The 18,066-nt window shown below is 33.1% G+C and overlaps 4 protein-coding genes across 6 annotated transcripts; 1 reads left to right on the forward strand and 3 right to left on the reverse strand.

Moving 5' to 3' along the window:
• Positions 1 to 3,803: 3,803 nt before the first annotated feature.
• On the forward strand, positions 3,804 to 5,174 carry BNAA09G20510D (chaperonin-like RBCX protein 1, chloroplastic). 2 transcript variants are annotated; one of them, XM_048740787.1, is made up of 6 exons: positions 3,805 to 4,054; positions 4,196 to 4,290; positions 4,366 to 4,483; positions 4,653 to 4,669; positions 4,778 to 4,840; positions 4,940 to 5,174. In XM_048740787.1, exons 1-6 carry the CDS (start codon positions 3,904 to 3,906, stop codon positions 5,018 to 5,020), a joined length of 525 nt encoding a protein of 174 aa, XP_048596744.1. In that variant the 5' UTR covers positions 3,805 to 3,903; the 3' UTR covers positions 5,021 to 5,174. The 2 variants fall into 2 exon arrangements, with proteins under 2 accessions (XP_048596745.1, XP_048596744.1); XM_048740788.1 differs by lacking the exon at positions 4,653 to 4,669 and having other exon boundaries at positions 3,804 to 4,054; positions 4,776 to 4,840.
• A 1,902-nt stretch (positions 5,175 to 7,076) lies between these two features.
• Positions 7,077 to 8,473, reverse strand: LOC106366131 (plant UBX domain-containing protein 4-like). The gene is made up of 4 exons (XM_013805692.3): positions 8,236 to 8,473; positions 7,857 to 8,139; positions 7,691 to 7,786; positions 7,077 to 7,611 (listed from the first exon to the last, which is right to left on the reverse strand). Exons 1-4 carry the CDS (start codon positions 8,382 to 8,384, stop codon positions 7,228 to 7,230), a joined length of 912 nt encoding a protein of 303 aa, XP_013661146.2. The 5' UTR covers positions 8,385 to 8,473; the 3' UTR covers positions 7,077 to 7,227.
• Positions 8,474 to 10,218: 1,745 nt separating this feature from the next.
• Positions 10,219 to 12,160, reverse strand: LOC106366130. 2 transcript variants are annotated; one of them, XM_013805689.3, is made up of 7 exons: positions 12,046 to 12,160; positions 11,788 to 11,850; positions 11,313 to 11,462; positions 11,125 to 11,198; positions 10,894 to 11,012; positions 10,651 to 10,734; positions 10,219 to 10,454 (listed from the first exon to the last, which is right to left on the reverse strand). In XM_013805689.3, exons 2-7 carry the CDS (start codon positions 11,792 to 11,794, stop codon positions 10,352 to 10,354), a joined length of 537 nt encoding a protein of 178 aa, XP_013661143.2. In that variant the 5' UTR covers positions 11,795 to 11,850; positions 12,046 to 12,160; the 3' UTR covers positions 10,219 to 10,351. The 2 variants fall into 2 exon arrangements, with proteins under 2 accessions (XP_013661143.2, XP_013661145.2); XM_013805691.3 differs by having other exon boundaries at positions 11,927 to 12,126.
• Positions 12,161 to 12,324: 164 nt separating this feature from the next.
• LOC106366129 (ATPase family gene 2 protein-like) lies at positions 12,325 to 15,530 on the reverse strand. Its single transcript, XM_048740789.1, has 15 exons — positions 15,311 to 15,530; positions 15,057 to 15,208; positions 14,894 to 14,965; positions 14,634 to 14,786; positions 14,399 to 14,529; positions 14,186 to 14,312; positions 13,853 to 14,115; positions 13,654 to 13,778; positions 13,532 to 13,575; positions 13,325 to 13,456; positions 13,171 to 13,248; positions 13,012 to 13,094; positions 12,819 to 12,941; positions 12,653 to 12,713; positions 12,325 to 12,567 (listed from the first exon to the last, which is right to left on the reverse strand). Exons 1-15 carry the CDS (start codon positions 15,417 to 15,419, stop codon positions 12,394 to 12,396), a joined length of 1,827 nt encoding a protein of 608 aa, XP_048596746.1. The 5' UTR covers positions 15,420 to 15,530; the 3' UTR covers positions 12,325 to 12,393.
• Positions 15,531 to 18,066: the final 2,536 nt, after the last annotated feature.

Raw genomic sequence — 18,066 nt, forward strand, 5'->3', positions numbered from 1 at the left:
GACTTTTAAGCATATTTCATTAGAAGTTTACTCAAATATGATTTTAGTTTTTATCTTATTTTTCATAATTTTATTTTATTTTGCAGGTATTCTCTTCCAATGTTTTCAAATCATCTTCCCAAAAATGTAAGCTTTCCATATATTCATTATAAGATATTTTGTGTTAATAATGAACTAAATTTATAGATTCATACATTATCTTTTTGCTTTGTTACAAGGATGACAAAAAACCATTTTTGAAATATTTTCCAGAACAAAGTATTTTCAAATTTTCTAAATGCACACTTTTAGATATGAAAATTTTCCATTAGTGTAGACTTCAACTAAAGTCTACTAAACAATAACTTTACGTAGACTTAATAAAAAGTCTACTAAAATATGATTTTATTTTTTATCTTATGTTTTTCTCATAACTCTATCTTATTTTGCAGGTACTTTTTCCAAGACTTTATTTGAAGCATCAAGATTATGAAAAATCAAACATACTCAAGAATACTTTTTAATATATTGCTCTGTAATAACTTTCATAATAAAATATTAATTTTTAAATAATTTTTTAATGCATAATCTATAAACATTGTATTCATTTTTAGTTGTTTTCACTTGTATGATATTATTAATTTTTTGTTAGATATCAATTTTTTCACAAGATCTAACCAACCAAACAAGTAAAACCACCATAAGCTAAAATAATAACTAACACACATGTGAGAAGAAGAAAATCTATACAAAATTTTCCCAAAAATTTTTAAGAATAACACTAATCAAAACAATTTGCAATAAGTATCAAGTGTATAATTATAACACATTAAATTGTGAAATTCATCCAAGACCATTAAAATTTTACTAACATACACTGTAAAATAACTAAATCATGAAAAAATATGATGAATAATACACAAATACACTTTTAATAGAATTTACGACGTAGACTTCAACTGCAGTCTACATTTGTAGATTTACAAAAACGTCTACACTTATTATCTAACATATAGTCAATCCAAAAAAATTTAGTGTATTTGGCGCAGACTTGATACACAAAGGCGTACAAAGTGTGTCTTAGATAACTCGATCAAGTTCCGTACTTGTCGATTATTCGTGACAGGCATAAGAGGAGTATTTTCCTATTCGGAGTCATTTGTTTTAAATGATGTTTGGTAAGAAATAGGTTAGCACCATCTTCTCAATTTTGTTGTCCAGATCATAATTTTCTTGTGTCATTTCAAGAAGTTTACCATGTGTACAGCCATCATGCATAATGAACATTCTTCAACCTTTCCGATTCTTCATCCTTTTCGAATATTTTGTCATCTAAAATGTCTTTGGCCCATGCTTCACACTCGCTCTAAGTTTCCAACCACATCCTTGAACACGACACTTAGCCACATACAGAGTTTTCGTTGTCTTATATGCTGAGAATGTAAATTTATATTCCACAGTCACCGACTTCAGCTTTGAAACAAGCTCAGCCTTACTAGCAAAACTATAAACGAAGACTTACAAATACGTCTACAATTATTAGCTAACAACATTGTCAAATCAAATGAATTATACCTTCATAATTATAAAAAAAATTCTTTTCAAAATCACTCAAACCCATTAGGATTAACTAACACACACTGTCAAACAAAAAATCTAGAAAAAATTTAATGAATAATACACAAATTCACATTTTTATAGATTTTTCTATGCAAACTTAATATTCAGTCTCTGAAGATGTAGACGTTCTTTTCAGTTTACAGACGTAGACTGTCAAATAGGTCTACTCTTTGGGTTGGTTTTTGCAATTGACCATTTTACGGGTTGCTTTCTATAGTTGAATAAAAGTTGTGATTTTGTACATGTAGACTTTCTTTTCGGTCTACAATTTAAAAATGTTACTTTTTGTAATTGACCAGAATTCATCCAAGATTTGACTTTCAGAACTAGACTTCATATGCAGTCTACATGTTTGAATTTTTTTGAAAGAGGTTAGTTTTGCAATTGACCAAGTTTGACTTCAAATCAGTAGATTGAAATGAACGTCTACGGGTGTGTAGACTTCTTGTGAAGTCTACTCTCAAATCCGACGGGTTGGTTTTGCATTTGACCAAAATAAAAAAGTAGACTTTATACGCAGTCTACATTTTTTTTTTAAGATAAGAAGACTGCATATGAAGTCTACAATTTAATAAATTTTTGATTGCTTTTTAAACTTTTTGGTCAAACACAAAACTAACCTATTCCACGAAGTCAAAGTTTTGGTCAAATGCAAAACTGACCTTTTATAGACTTCGGTGGCAGTCTACATTCTGTAGAGTTCCGTTGAAGTCTATTTTGAAAAGTCAAAAGTTCGGTCAAATGAAAAACTAACCTCTTTTAGGTAAACGTCTTAGTAAGTCTACCGAAAGTTTTATTTTTGTTGTCAAAGGTAAAGACGGAGACTACTGGGGAAGTCTGCGTTAGAAAAAAAATTTGTCTGGTCAATTGCAAAACTAACCCGTGCGTTGACAAATAGACTGCATCGTAAGTCTCCACGGAGGCGTAGACATACAAAACAGTCTACCGTCGCGACACAGATCTGAAAAAGAACGAAAACCATGTAAATAGTTACCTTTTCATGTGTAAAGCTCGTTTCCAACCTTTTCAACCGTCCAAACTCCAAATATGAGCAAAAAGAAGCATCTTTAACGATTCACTAATGAAAAAACTCGAAAATATGAAGTTTGTGATTATGAAAATGATAGTTATGAGAGTTTTTTAGATGGAAATGTAGAGGAAATGAGAGGAAATGAAGTTTTTTGGGTTAGAATGAGAAAAAAAGTGGTTGAAAATTGAATTCTAGAGCTTTAGAGCTCAAAAATGGTGGTTCATGGTGGTTGGAAAAATTGATGATGATGGCATTTTTGTAAATAAGAAGAAATGGTTAGGGTGTATTTGGTTTTTTGTTAATTTCGAAATTAATAAAAAAACAAATAAAAATGGTAATTTTGTGAATAATTCAAAAACATAAGGATAGTATGGAAATTTTATTGATGAATAGTATGAACAAAAAAAAGGGATTGGTTTTGGATTTGACTTGAAAATATGGGTTGTTTTTGAAAAACACCCATGATATATGAACTATGAATAGTAATTTGTAAAGATGGCTTAGATAACACATCTGCACATCCATTTCCATTTACAGTCCTTTTTGATGCTTAATTTCAATTTCTTCAGAGCAGTTATTCCACAAAGAGATGTATGAGATATTGTTTTGATATTCAGATTTGTTTCTTGACTGTTAAGAAGATTGATAACTGTAAAAATGTCTCTTTCGAATATAATATGTCTATAACCGAGTCCCCAACATGAGACAAGTTTGTTTAAAAAGTAAATAATTTCATTTTTCTTATATTATATAGTAAATATATATTATTTACTGATAATAAAAATATAATTATTCATCTATCACAAATATCTATGCAAATATGTGAATCAAATACAACAATCAAACAGCATAATGATTTCCACAAAGAAAATTTTAAAAATATATTTATGTCATGTAATTTTATTTTATATTATTTAAATAATGTAATACAATATTATACATTATCTTTTAGAATTAAAAAATACATATAATATCTTATCCGCGCGTAGCGCGGTTAAAAAATCTAGTAACTATAGTTGTAGACTTGTAGTGCATATAAAAATGCTTTTTAAATATATTTTTTGTTTTGATTTTATGACAGATTTTTATTAGAAATAAAAGATGTGTTGTCGTTATAGTTTTAAAACATAAGATATTTTCTTTTAAAAAATACAGAAGACATTTATTTATCCATATCTTCGATATTTTGATGTGTGAACCTAATTCATTTCTTATATACGACCAAGAAGCAAAAAAAACGCATCTCCTTCAACTTTTCTTCATCGAAACATCTAATGGAGTCATCTTCTTCCCTCCTTCATCACTCTTACCTCACTTACTTTAATCCTCGAAAACTTGGAAAACCTTCCTTTTCTTATCCATTAATGCCGAAGTTGCGAACTCGCAAACCAACTCGCATTTGTTCTAGCAAGATGTACGTTCCCGGTATGTCATATCATTTGTAAGAAAATGTGTTTTTATCCATATATTGTATTATTCTCTATATAGATTACTGTGTAATTCGTTGCCCAAAACAAAAGATTACTGTGTACTTTTTATTAAAGTGTTGTTTTGTAATTGAGTTAGGCTTTGGAGAAGCTTCACCAGAGGCTAAGGCAGCGAAGCATCTTCATGACTTTTTTACTTACGTTGCAGTGAGGATAGTGTCTGCTCAGCTTGAGGTCAATTTAATTCAAAATTCGCATTTAACTTACAGTGTTTAAGAAAATTGTTTTGTGACTAATAAATAATGACAGAGTTATAACCCTGAGGCGTATTTAGAGTTAAGAGAGTTCTTAGACACAAACTCAGTAAGTGACGGCGATAAGTTCTGCGCTGCTCTCATGCGTCGCTCTTCGCGTCACATGAACTTAGGTACCAAATAAAACCACCTGTTATACATTAGTAAATAAATTGATTACAATATTTTTTGTTAAATAATTAGTCATTTTATATATCCATATGCTTAGTATATATTTATATATTTCATACATTTATATAATAAACTAATCAAATTCTGTTGTCGTCTCATGATCAATGCAAGCCCTTCGAATTTTAGAGGTAAGCTAAGCTTTTCTTTTCTCCTTTAATACATTTTCAAAACTACACTTCACATATCTCAAGGTTTTGTATTTACGGTTTTGAACCTTTTTGTTACCGTTAACGTAGGTACGGTCTGCTTATTGTAAAAACGATTTCGAATGGGACAATTTACAGCGCCTCGCGTTCAAGGTTATCACTCCTCACCATAATCTCTCTATATATATACAAGTGACTGAATATGAAGTATGTAAATGTAACATAAGCATCTCGTGTTTGTGAAAAATGCAGAATGTGGATAGATCCAACACAAAACTCATGCGTGAATACGTCTTAGAGACTAGCCATGTCGAAACTGATACGGATAAGTGAAAGCTCTCAAGTCTCCCGAGGATACACACATGAAACCAATTTGTACATACACATACATATATACCATTGCGCTTGTGTTAATCATAGAGTTTTAATCCTAAACCTTTTCTTGAAAATAACAAAACTAATCAAGAATCAGGATCGATTACATGGATACTAGGAGAGGCATGGATTTGTCCCGAACCAAAATAAAATTAAGCATAGTATTCAATGTTCTCTAACCTGTAGACATACTTAACCACAATGCCTCCACTTAAATGAATACTTTTCTTTCAACCATCTAATGTAAATCAATCTCAATCACAAAATGTTTGTCTAAATCATATTGCATTCACTTGACTTACCGCTACGTTTTGCAAGTGGAAGTTTGCAACAGAGTCTAAAGCTTTTCCGCTCTCCTCTTCCTGCAAGAGGTACCTATGTAAAAAATCAAGACAAAAAAACAGTAGAGGTTATGATTATATGATTCATGTTAACCATTAGATATACAAGAATGAACATACCTAGCACAAAACCACATAAGAATAGGTTCTTAAACAGGAAATATACAAGGTGAAGTAGCCCAATAGCAGTTCTTTTGTGATAGAAGGTTTAATAGAGCTTCCATGGCGTTGCTACCGGAAGAAGAATCACTGCATAAACAAGAATCGTTGAGTTAACGCCTTGAACAAGATTGATAATAGCGTACATGAAGCGCATTGATTAAAAAAGCTTCTTACTCTGACGGACTCATAAGGGTTTGTTCCTCTTCTGGTAGTAATACATTCTCGCTGAATGAAGTTGAATTGCTCTGTGTACCACCGCCCTCATCTTCACCAAATCTTGATGTGAGATGAGAAGTTTGCGAGGAACCATTGCATGAATTCAGGGATGGGGCTAAGTGTAGCAAATGTCTGCATCGACGACCTATTCCTAATCTTCTTTTGAGATCCAAAAGGTTGTTGATAGGATGTTACCGCCTTATGAATAATAACGCATTGTTAGATTAAAAAAAGTTGTTTAAAAGATTAGTGTATGGAACTGCATACCTCATAAGCGACAATATTCTCAAGCAATGACGCAGAATCATCCCAAGTAATGTGATAAAGCTCTAAAGTAGCAGGACTAAGCCACATCCCTAGCTTCTCCATAGTAATAATAAAAGTTTCACCACATTTCCAAATTTATTGATAGTAGCTATTTTTTTGTTTGTAAATTTCCCCTATTAATTTTAGTAGCAATATTTGGTGATAAAATATAGTACTAATTACACCTTGTATATTTCCTTGAGTAATACCAAAAAAAAAAGCTAAAGAAAAACCGATTGTTCCAGATTTTATGGTTATAACCATCATCTAGTTGGACTATAAAAAGCCATGAAGAGTAACTTCATTTCATCATTAAAAAATCATTTACGTGAAGAATGAAGACCATTTCCCTTAAATTTTTGTTATTGGCTTGTCTTGTTGTCGTCATTTTCCGTAAGTATGCATGCATATATCCAGCCTAGAGAAAGAAAAAAAGATTTGTTTGAAATCAGTTTTAGATTGTTTATTTTAAAACTTTTCTTAGTTTATTTGTTTTTAATATCACTTTATTATATTTTGGTGTGTTGAAGGTCAGAATCTTGCAGTGGGGAATTTTTGTAAAAACAACAATGACTGCAAAAAGTTATGTGGAGGGCCTGGAGGCTATTGCAACAATATTCGTGAAAGTTGTGTGTGTCATAATTTAAACAATATAAATGCAATTAACCTTGGTTCTTCTAACGATCCTTGTATCCCAGAAAATCCCGGTTGTCGTGGAGGTCCTCCACCAAAACAGTTGAAAGTGTAACGATAAAACTATTGTATTTTGATCCCAAAAAAGACTATTGTATATGTCTGACATAGTATATGTCTGTGTCTGACATAAGTTATTTGCTGAATAAATATAATTTCATTTATCAATTTTGTTGTTCACATTCATGCTTGGATTTTTTAAACATTAAAGTAATGCTTGGTATTGTTGTTTTATCATTTGGAGCCAAATACATTACTTTACCAAAAGAATAATTTGTAAATAACTCCAACTCGCATAATGAGAATAATATTTTCGATAAAATAATTAAATCTATACCACAAGTCTTGTTCTTCCGATATGAGAGACCCCGTTTAAGTGCCAATATTTTCTGGTTACAGTAACAGTTAGGGAAACTCTGATCCAAAGACAAAAAAAGAAGAAACATTCTAGAATTTCTGAAGAACAACAGAGTTGGCTAGACCAGCTTGTTCGATGGTCCGAGTGAGATCAGTCAAAGGCGCAGGTGGGAATCCCATTGTCTGAAGCTGGTAGTTAACCGGAGCTCCAGGCGGCCGAGAGGAGTCGATGAAAGCCCGAATGTCACTAACCGTGTGATGGTGATTGAACTTAGCCACAAGCCGGGTCCCATCCGCTAGTCTAATCTGGATCGATGCGGTCGGAAGGGTTTCATCTATTACAAGAGTTGGAGAGGGTGGTGCTGCTAAACCGGTTTGTACCGGAACGGCTGCGGAATCTGGAGCCAGCGATGAGGTAGCACCACCAAGAGTCCTTCCAACGCCCTGAAAGGAAACCTTAGGCTTCTCTCTTTCCTACAATGAGATGAGACAAGGTCAAGACAAAAGGGATACAAATATGGATTTAGAGTATAGAGAGAGGAAGGACACTCACAGGACATTTCTCTTCCCTTCGCATCAGATTAACATGTACAGGAGCTCTTCTATCTTCAGGCTCAAGCTCTTTCGGACACTCAGACTTTCGAATACTCTACCAAAGAAAAGAAAAACGTAAGGACAACAACAGTTATGACATGACATGACATTTGGTTCTGTAGTACCTCGAGAAAAGAAGCATTCTCTGGATCATCCAACTTCCTCAAGGGACCATCATCTATAGTGAATCCATTAGACCAGAAGATAATGTTGTGAGCCACAGGGTCAGGCTGTTGAGGAGGAGCGGTTGCAACACTTTCACCTGAAAGCAACCTCCCAGTTCCAGTGAAGCTTCTGGAACTCGAAGAAGGAGTCTCGAGAGGTCCTTCAACAGCTCCTAGCTGTCTAGCTTGATTGAATATCTCATCAACATCATCCTTCTTCGATGGATCTTGAACCATCATACCACTATAAAACGATTCAGATCCAAACGTGTCTAAGTACGATCCTAACACTTAAGAGGGTTAGAATATCAAAGAAGTGAGATGGTTATTGAGGACTGACCTTTTCTCGCCGCCGGTGTAGTACTCCTGAGGACCGTCGGAATCACTGTCTGAGTCCGGGTTTGATCTCCGATTGAGATCGGAGAGAGTGCGGATCCCACCGGCTCGACTGCTCGACGGCTTCGCTGGTTTCTTGTCCTTCGATGACATTGTTTACTCTCCGATGCGCAAACAGTAAACGAGAGAGAAGATGAGACACTGTCGTGTGTTGTTAACTAAAGTCTAAAGGTAGACCTGGAGGTTGGGTTACTTCGGTTTATTCGGGTCGGATAGTTCGGTTAACTGAAAAACTGTTGAATTGAACCGAAACATATCACGGTTCGATTCGGTTTTGTTCAGTTCAAATTGGTTCGGTTACAAATATTATGATGAACCGGTATAGTCTCAGTTTAAAAAATCGAATTAGTTGATGGATGAACCAAAATCCGAACATTTTTATTTAATTTGGCATGTTCGGTATAGAATTTTTCGGTTGGTACGAAACTGGCTCTATCAAAACCAGAAGGAACCGAATCTTAGCCTACCGACATTTCTAGATAAGAGAGAGAGATCACATGCATGCTTCTCCATGGAAGACGGTGATGGATGGTAATAAATTCTCAGAATGAGCCTAATTCAAATCTATACTATTATTTGCGAAGTAAATTTTTAGAATCGAACTCTCACGTTAAAAGTTAGAGTGGTTAATATCGTGTATACCCTTAATGAATAAAATCTCTAAATTAACTAAAATATAAAAACGAATTTAAAATTATTTGGTTAGATAAGTTATTATTAATAATAAAAAAACTTATCCAAAATCTGAAAGATATATTTTAAAATAAAAGATAATTCCTATATATTTTGTGTTGTTATCCGAAAACATATTTTGATAAAAAATTTAAATACTAAAAATTTAAAACTAAAAACACACAGAAAACATATAAATTTTTGGAATCGAGCTTTCACGGTAAAAGTTAGAGTGGTTAATATCGTGTATACCCTTAATGAATAAAATCTCTAAATTAACTAAAATATAAAAACGAATTTAAAATTATTTGGTTAGATAAGTTATTATTAATAATAATAAAACTTATCCAAAATCTGAAAGATATATTTTAAAATAAAAGATAATTCCTATATATTTTGTGTTGTTATCCGAAAACATATTTTAATAAAAAATTTAAATACTAAAAATTTAAAACTAAAAACACACAGAAAACATATAACCTAATATTATTCAAAAAATATTAATCATATTTTATACTCAATTATTAATTTTAATAGATAATTTTAGATAATTTTTATTACATGTCAATATAAAACAAATTTAGTTGAGGGGTTTAACGTTAAAACCCCATAAATCTTCTATCTTTTACTTTATTATATTAAAATAAATATAAATTCATGTATATAGTTTTATGTATATATAAATATTTTGAGGATAATTTTACATAATTATAGATATTTTATTAAAATAAAAAACTTTAGCGTATATAGATAATTTAATGTTAGATTAGTTATTAAATATTTAAAAAGCATGAAAATAACTTATTCAAAATTTTTGAATTGATAATATATTTTTTTACAAAATTTTATAAAATTATTAAGCCCGCAAGTGCGGGCAAAACACCTAGTTTAGATTATAACTAAGAAAAAAAAAAGGAACCTTGTGTAAACCTAATTTATATGTGGTCTCAAAAAGGAGGATCACCATCGATTTTAGATGTCTAGACAAGCTTTTTTAAACTAAATGTTTACCTGGGAGGAAGTTGTTATTCATGAAGCCCGGTTCAAGTGTGCAATTTACAGAAAGAGTTTGATGTCTGCTCATATGTCTTGGCCAATCTGCACTCAATGTCACAAGCTTCTCAAGACAACATTGTCTTTCACTATCAAGGATCAACATTATGCTCCCAAGTTTGTCTTGCAACTTGTGAGCATCATATTTGGTTTATTTTAGAAGCATCTCAAGCGTATCTAATATCACAGTCCAAACGAGTGCTTTTAAGTAAATATATTTTACTTTCCATATGAAAACATGGTTACATTGGGAAGCATCTGACTGCACCATGCATTATTATTTTTTAGAATGTATGATTCATTCTCTGGAGAATGCTAGTAAAATGACAAAAGCTTCACCAAAGAAACCATCTCTTCGGAGTAGAAGGTTTCGCTGACTGATCATGTCCCTCCTTTTTCCTATTTTCCATTCCTTGCTTCAGTGACTCCAGTCTTTTCCTGTGACATCCATGAAAGGAAAATATAACCTTTGCTGTAAGCTAAGAATCAGACCCAAATCAAACAAATTTTACCATATAAAGGGTATAAAACAGTCAATAGCTCAGTTACGGATGCATATATAAGCTCAACTAGTCTCATGATAATATGTGTTATAAGCATTGCTACTCTATAAGATAAGGTATCTTTACAGTACTTGGTATCTGTCATACGACCGTGCAAACTCCATCTCTGACGAAATCCTTCGATTCCTTCAGCTCCACTTGCTAGAATCAAATGCCTGATCATATAAACATTTGGATTATTAGCGGAGTTTGTGAGGACTTACATGATTACAAGGTAGCACAGATGCAGAGAGAAACTCTTGTCATAAAGATTATCCAAAAAGGTTTAAATCTGAAATTCTCTGTGTCACTACACAATATTTAAGAAAGAGTACCTCTCTAATGATGTGGCTTCAGATTCAAGCTGAGTAACCCTTTCCTTAGCAAGATCAATAGGCATTGACGATCCTAACTTGTATTCGCTCTCTTGAAGCCTTACTCTCAATACCTTGTCCTAAAAAAAGAAGGTAATAATATAAAGAAAAACTCAAGGACATGGATATGAAATACGAAAAAGTTAGCTATACAACCCGAGAAGATAGATAATGTGGAGAAAGACAACACACCCTGTTTTCAGCACATTGTCGATACAAGGCAAGCTCATCTTGGCAAAATGGTTCAATATCATTGATTTGCAAGCCTGAAACCCAAGAATAAAAATAATCAAACTCCACTCATTGATGGATGGAATGTTATGTATTACAAACCAGAACGAGGATACACAGAGTTTGTAACGGGTAAACAGGGGACTTACATAGGAATAGATTCCTCAAAATGCCATCGCACAGTTCAACACCTTCCAGGACATGTGAAGCGATTTCAGGAGGGATGACAGGAGATGGAGGACCCATCATTAGGTCGTCACCGACCAGTATGGTCTCCTCCATCATTGGCTGTGAATCAACTGAAAAAATTGTAATCACCAATGTTACAACTTCCGTATACATATATAAAAAAATGAACTTTGGATCCAAAAACTCTCGTCATAAAGAGACCTCAAATTCAAGTTTCCAGGATAATAATGCACAAATGGTGACGGAGATTGGGGTCTGAACAAGCTATACTAAGAAGTTTTAGAACAAAAATTACAACTTAAAGCTAGCAACGAACACAATTTCATAGATTTTTTACCCGCAAACACTATAAGGTTTGTAACATAAAGAAATGGCCTTTCTTGAAGCTAAAACAAATTCAAATTTTTTTCTATTTCTAAAGAATCAGTCACTTACCATCCATGGCTGCTGCGTATCAAAACAACTCAAGCACTGAAGAACAGACCAAACCTCTGAACCCTGAACAAAAAAAAAAGATCATACACTCACTTAGGCATTTCGTCGAACAGTTTCAAGGCAACAGAAGCGATTATACCCGTACGAAAATTAATGATGGAAAAATCAAAAGGCGTCTGATCTCAAAGAAATTGTTCTTTCAAAACTGAGAAACAAGATCCAAACGCGACAGTGATCGTCCCTAACAGCAAGGTTTACCTTCGAAGTGCCCCTGCTGATACACTCTCTTGTTTGGTCTTTTCCTTTGAGGAATGTTTTGGTCAAGAGACGTAAAGTTCTTTAACGACATCGTTGAAACTTAAATCTAGTCCTTGAAACGGTGTCGTTTGAAATTACATCTAGTTCTTGATACGATGTCGTTTCATGGCGTCCAAAATGTGGTAAAATTCAATAGTATACTACTCTTATGATACAAACTCTTGCTTCAATTTCACATGAGCTTCTGTAACAACCTGCTCAAGATTTGACCTAGACAAGAAGTAAAACTGCCTTGTATATATATATGCTATTGTTCTTAAGTAATGTTTTTTTTTCAAATGTATATCATCACTCAAAATCTAGCAAAGGCTTCTTGGAACGAGCGGCCAAATTCTGTTCCCTCTGTTCAGCGACACTGCGAAGAGCTTTGCGGCGAGCTTCAGCGCTTTCCAAGTACTCTTGTATTGGAGGGAGAGTCACTTGTTGTTGTTCTACCCCATCTGCCTTTGCTCGACGAATCAACTAATATTCAACAGCACATAAAAGGTTAATGTCTCTTAATGATCTGCACCTGTGTAACAATATTTAACCAAATTTAACACATCACCTTTGAAGCCCATGTTCGTTCTGCTCCTTGACATACATCTCGAATATCCCTGCCTGACATTCTGCACACCCAGTCAACACCGCATTAAAAAGAAGTCCGTGTGGCCAGAGGATTCATTACAAACTTTAGAATGATTATGATAAAAGAAAAAAGTGAGAAACTATACGCTTCTGTGGCATGAGCAAGCTGGACTAGTTCAGGCTTTGAGAGTTGTTTTGCGTATTGGGCGATGATTTCTTGACGGGTTTGTAAGTCCGGTAAGCCAAACATGATCATGGAATCGAACCGGCTAAAGATATACACATAGGCACTGGTCAGGACACGGGTTAAAACATGTTTAAGAGGGTTTATTGCTTTACCTGATTAAAGCGGGATCAAGATCTTGTTTTCTATTGGTTGCAGCAATCACAACCACTTTTTTGTCCTGTTCAAATCCATCAATCTGCAAAGAAACAAAAGACGAAATAATAGCTAGTCTCTAGTTGATATGTGTTATTGACAATTTTATGCGTCTTTACCTGCCTTAGTAGTACCGACAAAACTCTACGTGTTGCTTCATGCATCTCACTATCACGAGATATAGCAAAGGCATCGATCTGAAACGTTACTTAGACAAGTCAGTTTTTTATTAAATTCAGAATCAAATCTTGAAAGGAACAATATTGACTTCACCTCATCAAGAAATATAATTGCACCATCAGAGAGCTCATTTGCTTGTGAAAACACAGCCCCAAGAAGCCGTTCGCTTTCACCATAGTACTTTGACATTACAGCTTCAAGCGGCACATACAGCAACGGTATACCCTGATAACAAATGGTTAGAGCTCAAGATTCAAATCTTCAAAAGGTTTAAAAGGAAGCAGGTTCTAGGATGCTCACTGCTTGATTAGCGATAACACGCGCACAAGATGTCTTCCCAGTTCCTAAGTTTTAGAGTTTAATGAATAATCAGATTCAAAACTTGTTTCTACAAAAAAAATGCAATTTCTTCTGTGGCTAACCTGGTGGACCCTCAAACAGCACAGCTCGGGGTCGGTTTGATTCAAATTTAGACCGTGTACCACGAACTATATCATCATATACTTCAGGACTATGAAGAGCCATCAGTATTGTGTCTTCTATTTCTCTGCACCATGATAAGAAGCTAATATTAGCAGCTTTGTGGGATATAAAAGAGAAAAGATGTAAACCAAAGCTTACCGTTTTTGCTGTTCATATCCAGCGATATTGTCCCATGATATCTCGTGGACAGAATCATCATCTCCAAGAGGTTTGTTAACTCCATAGATTCTCACTCCCATCGATTCCAATTGAGAAATAGTTTTGTCCGTAGATGCTTCACGTGCGCTTCCTCTACCTCCTCCTTTGTTTTGTCCAGGTTTTGTTCCAGCTACTTGCAGAGCTGAAACAAAAGCCTCGAGTTCTTCAGTAGTCAAGCTTCCTTTCTTTATGAACTCAACTTCCTGAAAACGTTTTGCAGCATCATTAAGATTTGAGATTTGATTCTTTATTCGAACGAGAAATGAAGCTTACCACTTTATCAGAGGTAAGTAAGGAGCCAAAGATAAGAATGCACAGGTCTTCATCTGGATCATCCTCACTTGCTCCTGCTTCCTTCTTCTTTTCCACACTTCGAAGTGTTATTTGCCAAGCAACTGGACTGAAATAACAAGAAACGAGTAGCGTTTAGTTTTATGATACCCATCAGGTTTTTGGGAAAAAACTTTTGAGGAACAAGACACTTACTTGTCCCAAGAACGCAAAATCATGTCTGAACCACCAGTGCGGTCTGAGACTTTCACACCTAGTTGTGATCCAATGTTTGCTATTAACTGTGCAACTTCACATGTGGAAGGAACTTGAAACTTCAAGGTAATCTACAACACAAAAAACTTGTAATTAAAATCCTGACTTTAACACACGTCCATATCACAACCAATATTGAAGTAGAGAAGAAGTATAGAAATATCATTGCAGAAACCTTTTGGCCCCTGACAGAGACATTAAACCGTGGGAAAGAACCATATCGAGTTCCTTTACTTTGTATTAGTTCTTGGATCCGAGCTCGTTCTTTCTTGGCAATGTCTGCATAGTTTGGTGGAGGATCTGCTGGGAGAGATGACTTGTTACTAACCTGCAACAAAAAAAAATTATAAACGACAATCAGTAGTAGCAGTAGTAACTATGTTACATAGACGGACTAAATCAAATCATCTACAGTTTCCAGGTGTGTTACAAAACCTCATCTTTCTTGGAAATGTCTTCAACATGGTTTGGGGGAGAATCTATGGGGGAAGATGATTTGTAATTAGCCTGCAAGTTATAAACCATATAATCAGAAAGAAGTAACTGTGTTATATATATACATAGAAGGAGTAATTAATCAATGTGATGGTTACAGAACCTCATCAGAATCAGCATAAGCTACTCCAATCGCTCCAAGGCTAAAGAGAGCACCAAAAACTGCAGGCGCCATAGAAAAGCATGGAGATTCGTTTAAGGTGCTGCAAGATCTCAGGACATCACTTGCTTTTGAATTACTCTGCTCAACGGTTCCTGCCAAAATTCAAATTCCTCAACAGTTCCCTTTTTTTTTAAAAACCAATTAGAAGGAATTCATTCGAAAACAATGACAGTAGAAGAAATGGAGAATCGTACCGTGATGGAAACATCGACGAAACTCGCGTCCACGTGGCTGCGACGGAGGATGAGAGAGCGATCCGCGCCATACGCGAGCTGCTCGAAACAATCGGTGAAGAACTGCCATTCGATTTGCCTGCCTTTACACAATTTCTCGAAGCTGTTAAAGGAAGGGTTTATGAGTTTTGATTTACAAGACAAAAAGTTTTAAGGCGATTACAGAGAAACCTTCCGGAGATAACCAACCGGTCCTTTTCAATATACCGGTTTAAGATGTGGGTTTGCGCCGCTCTAAATTATCTCACTATTAATTAAATAATTTCTTTTAATTATTTAAATTTTTATTTATTATTAAATGTGGTTATTAGAATAAACTATGAGCTTATTTGCCAACTAACCATATGGTTAGTTTGAGTACAAATTGGATGAATGTCATTGATTTTAACATAATATAATTTACGACATTTACACCATAAAGTGTCTGATTTTATCCTTCTTCTTTACAGGTACCAGCTAAATGTGTTGGAGTGAATAGTGTGGCCAACATAATATAAAGTCAAGAGCACCTGAAAACTATTCCAAATATATACTTTTATTCATCGTATACATATACACGAGTGTTCTATTTCATATCACCAATGTAGTATAGAATTATAACTCTACTTACAACCCCTAAATACTAAGGAGGGTTATTGGGACATGAATTTTAATGGAATTTGATGATTTCAATAGTTGAGAAGATTTTACAAGTTAACTAGATTTGACAAATTTTATCCAATATTCTTACATAGATTTTCATTACTTGTGTATAGAATTCTATTGATTGTTATTAACTTTTAAGCTAAGAATTTAATGGTATAATAGGAGAAAAGAAAAAAGAATCATTTCAATTATTAAAAATTCAAATTGTTTTTTTTTTAATTCTTTTTGAATTTCGAAAAATACTTTTTAAAACTTTTTTTTTTTTACTTTTATTAAATTTTTAATATTTGTTTTCTACTTTTATGTTAAAGTTGTGATTTGTATTATTTAATTGTTCAATTTTGTATGTTTTTGTATGCGAGTGTATTTTATTGCATAGATTTCAAAAATCTTATGGGTATAGATGATATTCTCAAAGTTTAGTCTTATGAGTAAAAACAAAGAGAATTTACATTCCAATAACAATAGATTTTAGTAGAATTTTAAAATCAATGAAAACTAAACTTTTCCAATAACAAAAGATTTTGAATGGAATTTAAAAGTCATCATCCCAATAACAATGGATTCTAATTAAATTTAAAAAATCCATAAACCAATAGCAATAGAATCTCAAAATTTAATAACTCATCTTGAATTGTTATGGGTATAGATGATATTCTCAAAGTTTAGTCTTATGAGTAAAAACAAAGAGAATTTACATTCCAATAACAATAGATTTTGGTAGAATTTTAAAATCAATGAAAACTAAACTTTTCCAATAACAAAAGATTTTGAATGGAATTTAAAAGTCATCATCCCAATAACAATGGATTCTAATTAAATTTAAAAAATCCATAAACCAATAGCAATAGATTTTAGTAGAATTTTAAAATCAATGAAAACTAAACTTTTCCAATAACAAAAGATTTTGAATGGAATTTAAAAGTCATCATCCCAATAACAATGGATTCTAATTAAATTTAAAAAATCCATAAACCAATAGCAATAGAATCTCAAATTTAATAACTCGTCTTGAATTCTTCTATCAATAACACCCCCCCCCCCCCCCAACCCCTAAACATATCTGATTCACAATCCTATGTACTAAACTTTATCTCAATCTTACCCCAAGCCCTAAATACTAAATCATAAACTCTAATCAGTAAACTCTATACCCAAATGTAAACCATAAACCCAAATATAAATTCAAAATCCACATAGAATAGAACAAAGCAAATAACATAGTACATATTAACGAATTTATGGAATGCACATAATTGTATGGGAGAAGTTAATGTTGATCTTAACCATATTCTCTCACCTTTTAAATTCTAAACCCTAAACTCTAATCACTAAACTCATCCAAAATATAAAATCTAAACCCAAATATAAAGTATAAACCCTAAATCCAAACATAATAAAATAAAATAAATAACATAATATATATTAGTGAAATTATGAAATATCTATGATCGCAAGAAGAAGGTAATGATGACCCCAACCATACCCTCTCACCTTCTAAATACTAGACCCTAAACTCTAATCATTAAACACTTACCCAAATATAAACCCTAAACCCAAATATAAATCATAAACCCAAATAGAATGAAACAAAATAAATAACATATTACATATTGGTGAAATTATGAAATGTATATGATTGCATGGAAGAAGTTAATGTTGACCCCAACTATACTCCTTCACCTTTTAAATACTAAACCCTCAACTAAAATCACTAAACTCTAATCCAAATATAAACCCTAAACCCAAATATCAAAATATAAAAAGTGCATATGTAATATTAAATTATATTATGTAATATTAAACTATATAATATATATCATAGTACAATTTTTACAGGTTCAAAACCAAATAGAATAAAATAAAATATCTAGTATAGTACATATTGGTGAAATTATGAAATGTTTATGATGGCATGGAAGAAATTAATGTTGTCCCAACAGTACCCCTTACCTTCTAAATACTAAACCCTAAATCCATATATTAACTCTAAACCCAAAATATAAATCCTAAATCCAAATATCAAAATCTAGAAAAATACATGATATTATATAACATAAGTTTTATTATGT

Source organism: Brassica napus, chromosome A9 (genome assembly GCF_020379485.1).
Source record: "Brassica napus cultivar Da-Ae chromosome A9, Da-Ae, whole genome shotgun sequence".
NCBI classification, from domain to species: Eukaryota; Viridiplantae; Streptophyta; class Magnoliopsida; order Brassicales; family Brassicaceae; genus Brassica; species Brassica napus.

Excerpts from the sequence above, each read along its gene's own strand:
- LOC106366130 (XM_013805689.3), bottom strand. Across the intron at positions 11,013-11,124 it reads GACAATGTGCTGAAAACAGG|GACAAGGTATTGAGAGTAAG; the intron begins GTGTGTTGTCTT and ends TTCTTTTTTTAG. Across the intron at positions 10,735-10,893 it reads GAAGCCACATCATTAGAGAG|GCATTTGATTCTAGCAAGTG; the intron begins GTACTCTTTCTT and ends TTATATGATCAG.
- BNAA09G20510D (XM_048740787.1), top strand. The coding sequence starts at position 3,904 with ATGGAGTCATCTTCTTCCCTCCTTCATCACTCTTACCTCACTTACTTT. Across the intron at positions 4,291-4,365 it reads TAGTGTCTGCTCAGCTTGAG|AGTTATAACCCTGAGGCGTA; the intron begins GTCAATTTAATT and ends AAATAATGACAG. Across the intron at positions 4,841-4,939 it reads TACAGCGCCTCGCGTTCAAG|AATGTGGATAGATCCAACAC; the intron begins GTTATCACTCCT and ends TGAAAAATGCAG.
- LOC106366129 (XM_048740789.1), bottom strand. The coding sequence starts at position 15,419 with ATGGCAGTTCTTCACCGATTGTTTCGAGCAGCTCGCGTATGGCGCGGA. Across the intron at positions 14,313-14,398 it reads ATTTTGCGTTCTTGGGACAA|TCCAGTTGCTTGGCAAATAA; the intron begins GTAAGTGTCTTG and ends TTGTTATTTCAG. Across the intron at positions 12,568-12,652 it reads AACGAACATGGGCTTCAAAG|TTGATTCGTCGAGCAAAGGC; the intron begins GTGATGTGTTAA and ends GTTGAATATTAG.
- LOC106366131 (XM_013805692.3), bottom strand. The coding sequence starts at position 8,384 with ATGTCATCGAAGGACAAGAAACCAGCGAAGCCGTCGAGCAGTCGAGCC. Across the intron at positions 8,140-8,235 it reads TACACCGGCGGCGAGAAAAG|TGGTATGATGGTTCAAGATC; the intron begins GTCAGTCCTCAA and ends ATCGTTTTATAG. Across the intron at positions 7,612-7,690 it reads GAAGGGAAGAGAAATGTCCT|GAAAGAGAGAAGCCTAAGGT; the intron begins GTGAGTGTCCTT and ends ATCTCATTGTAG.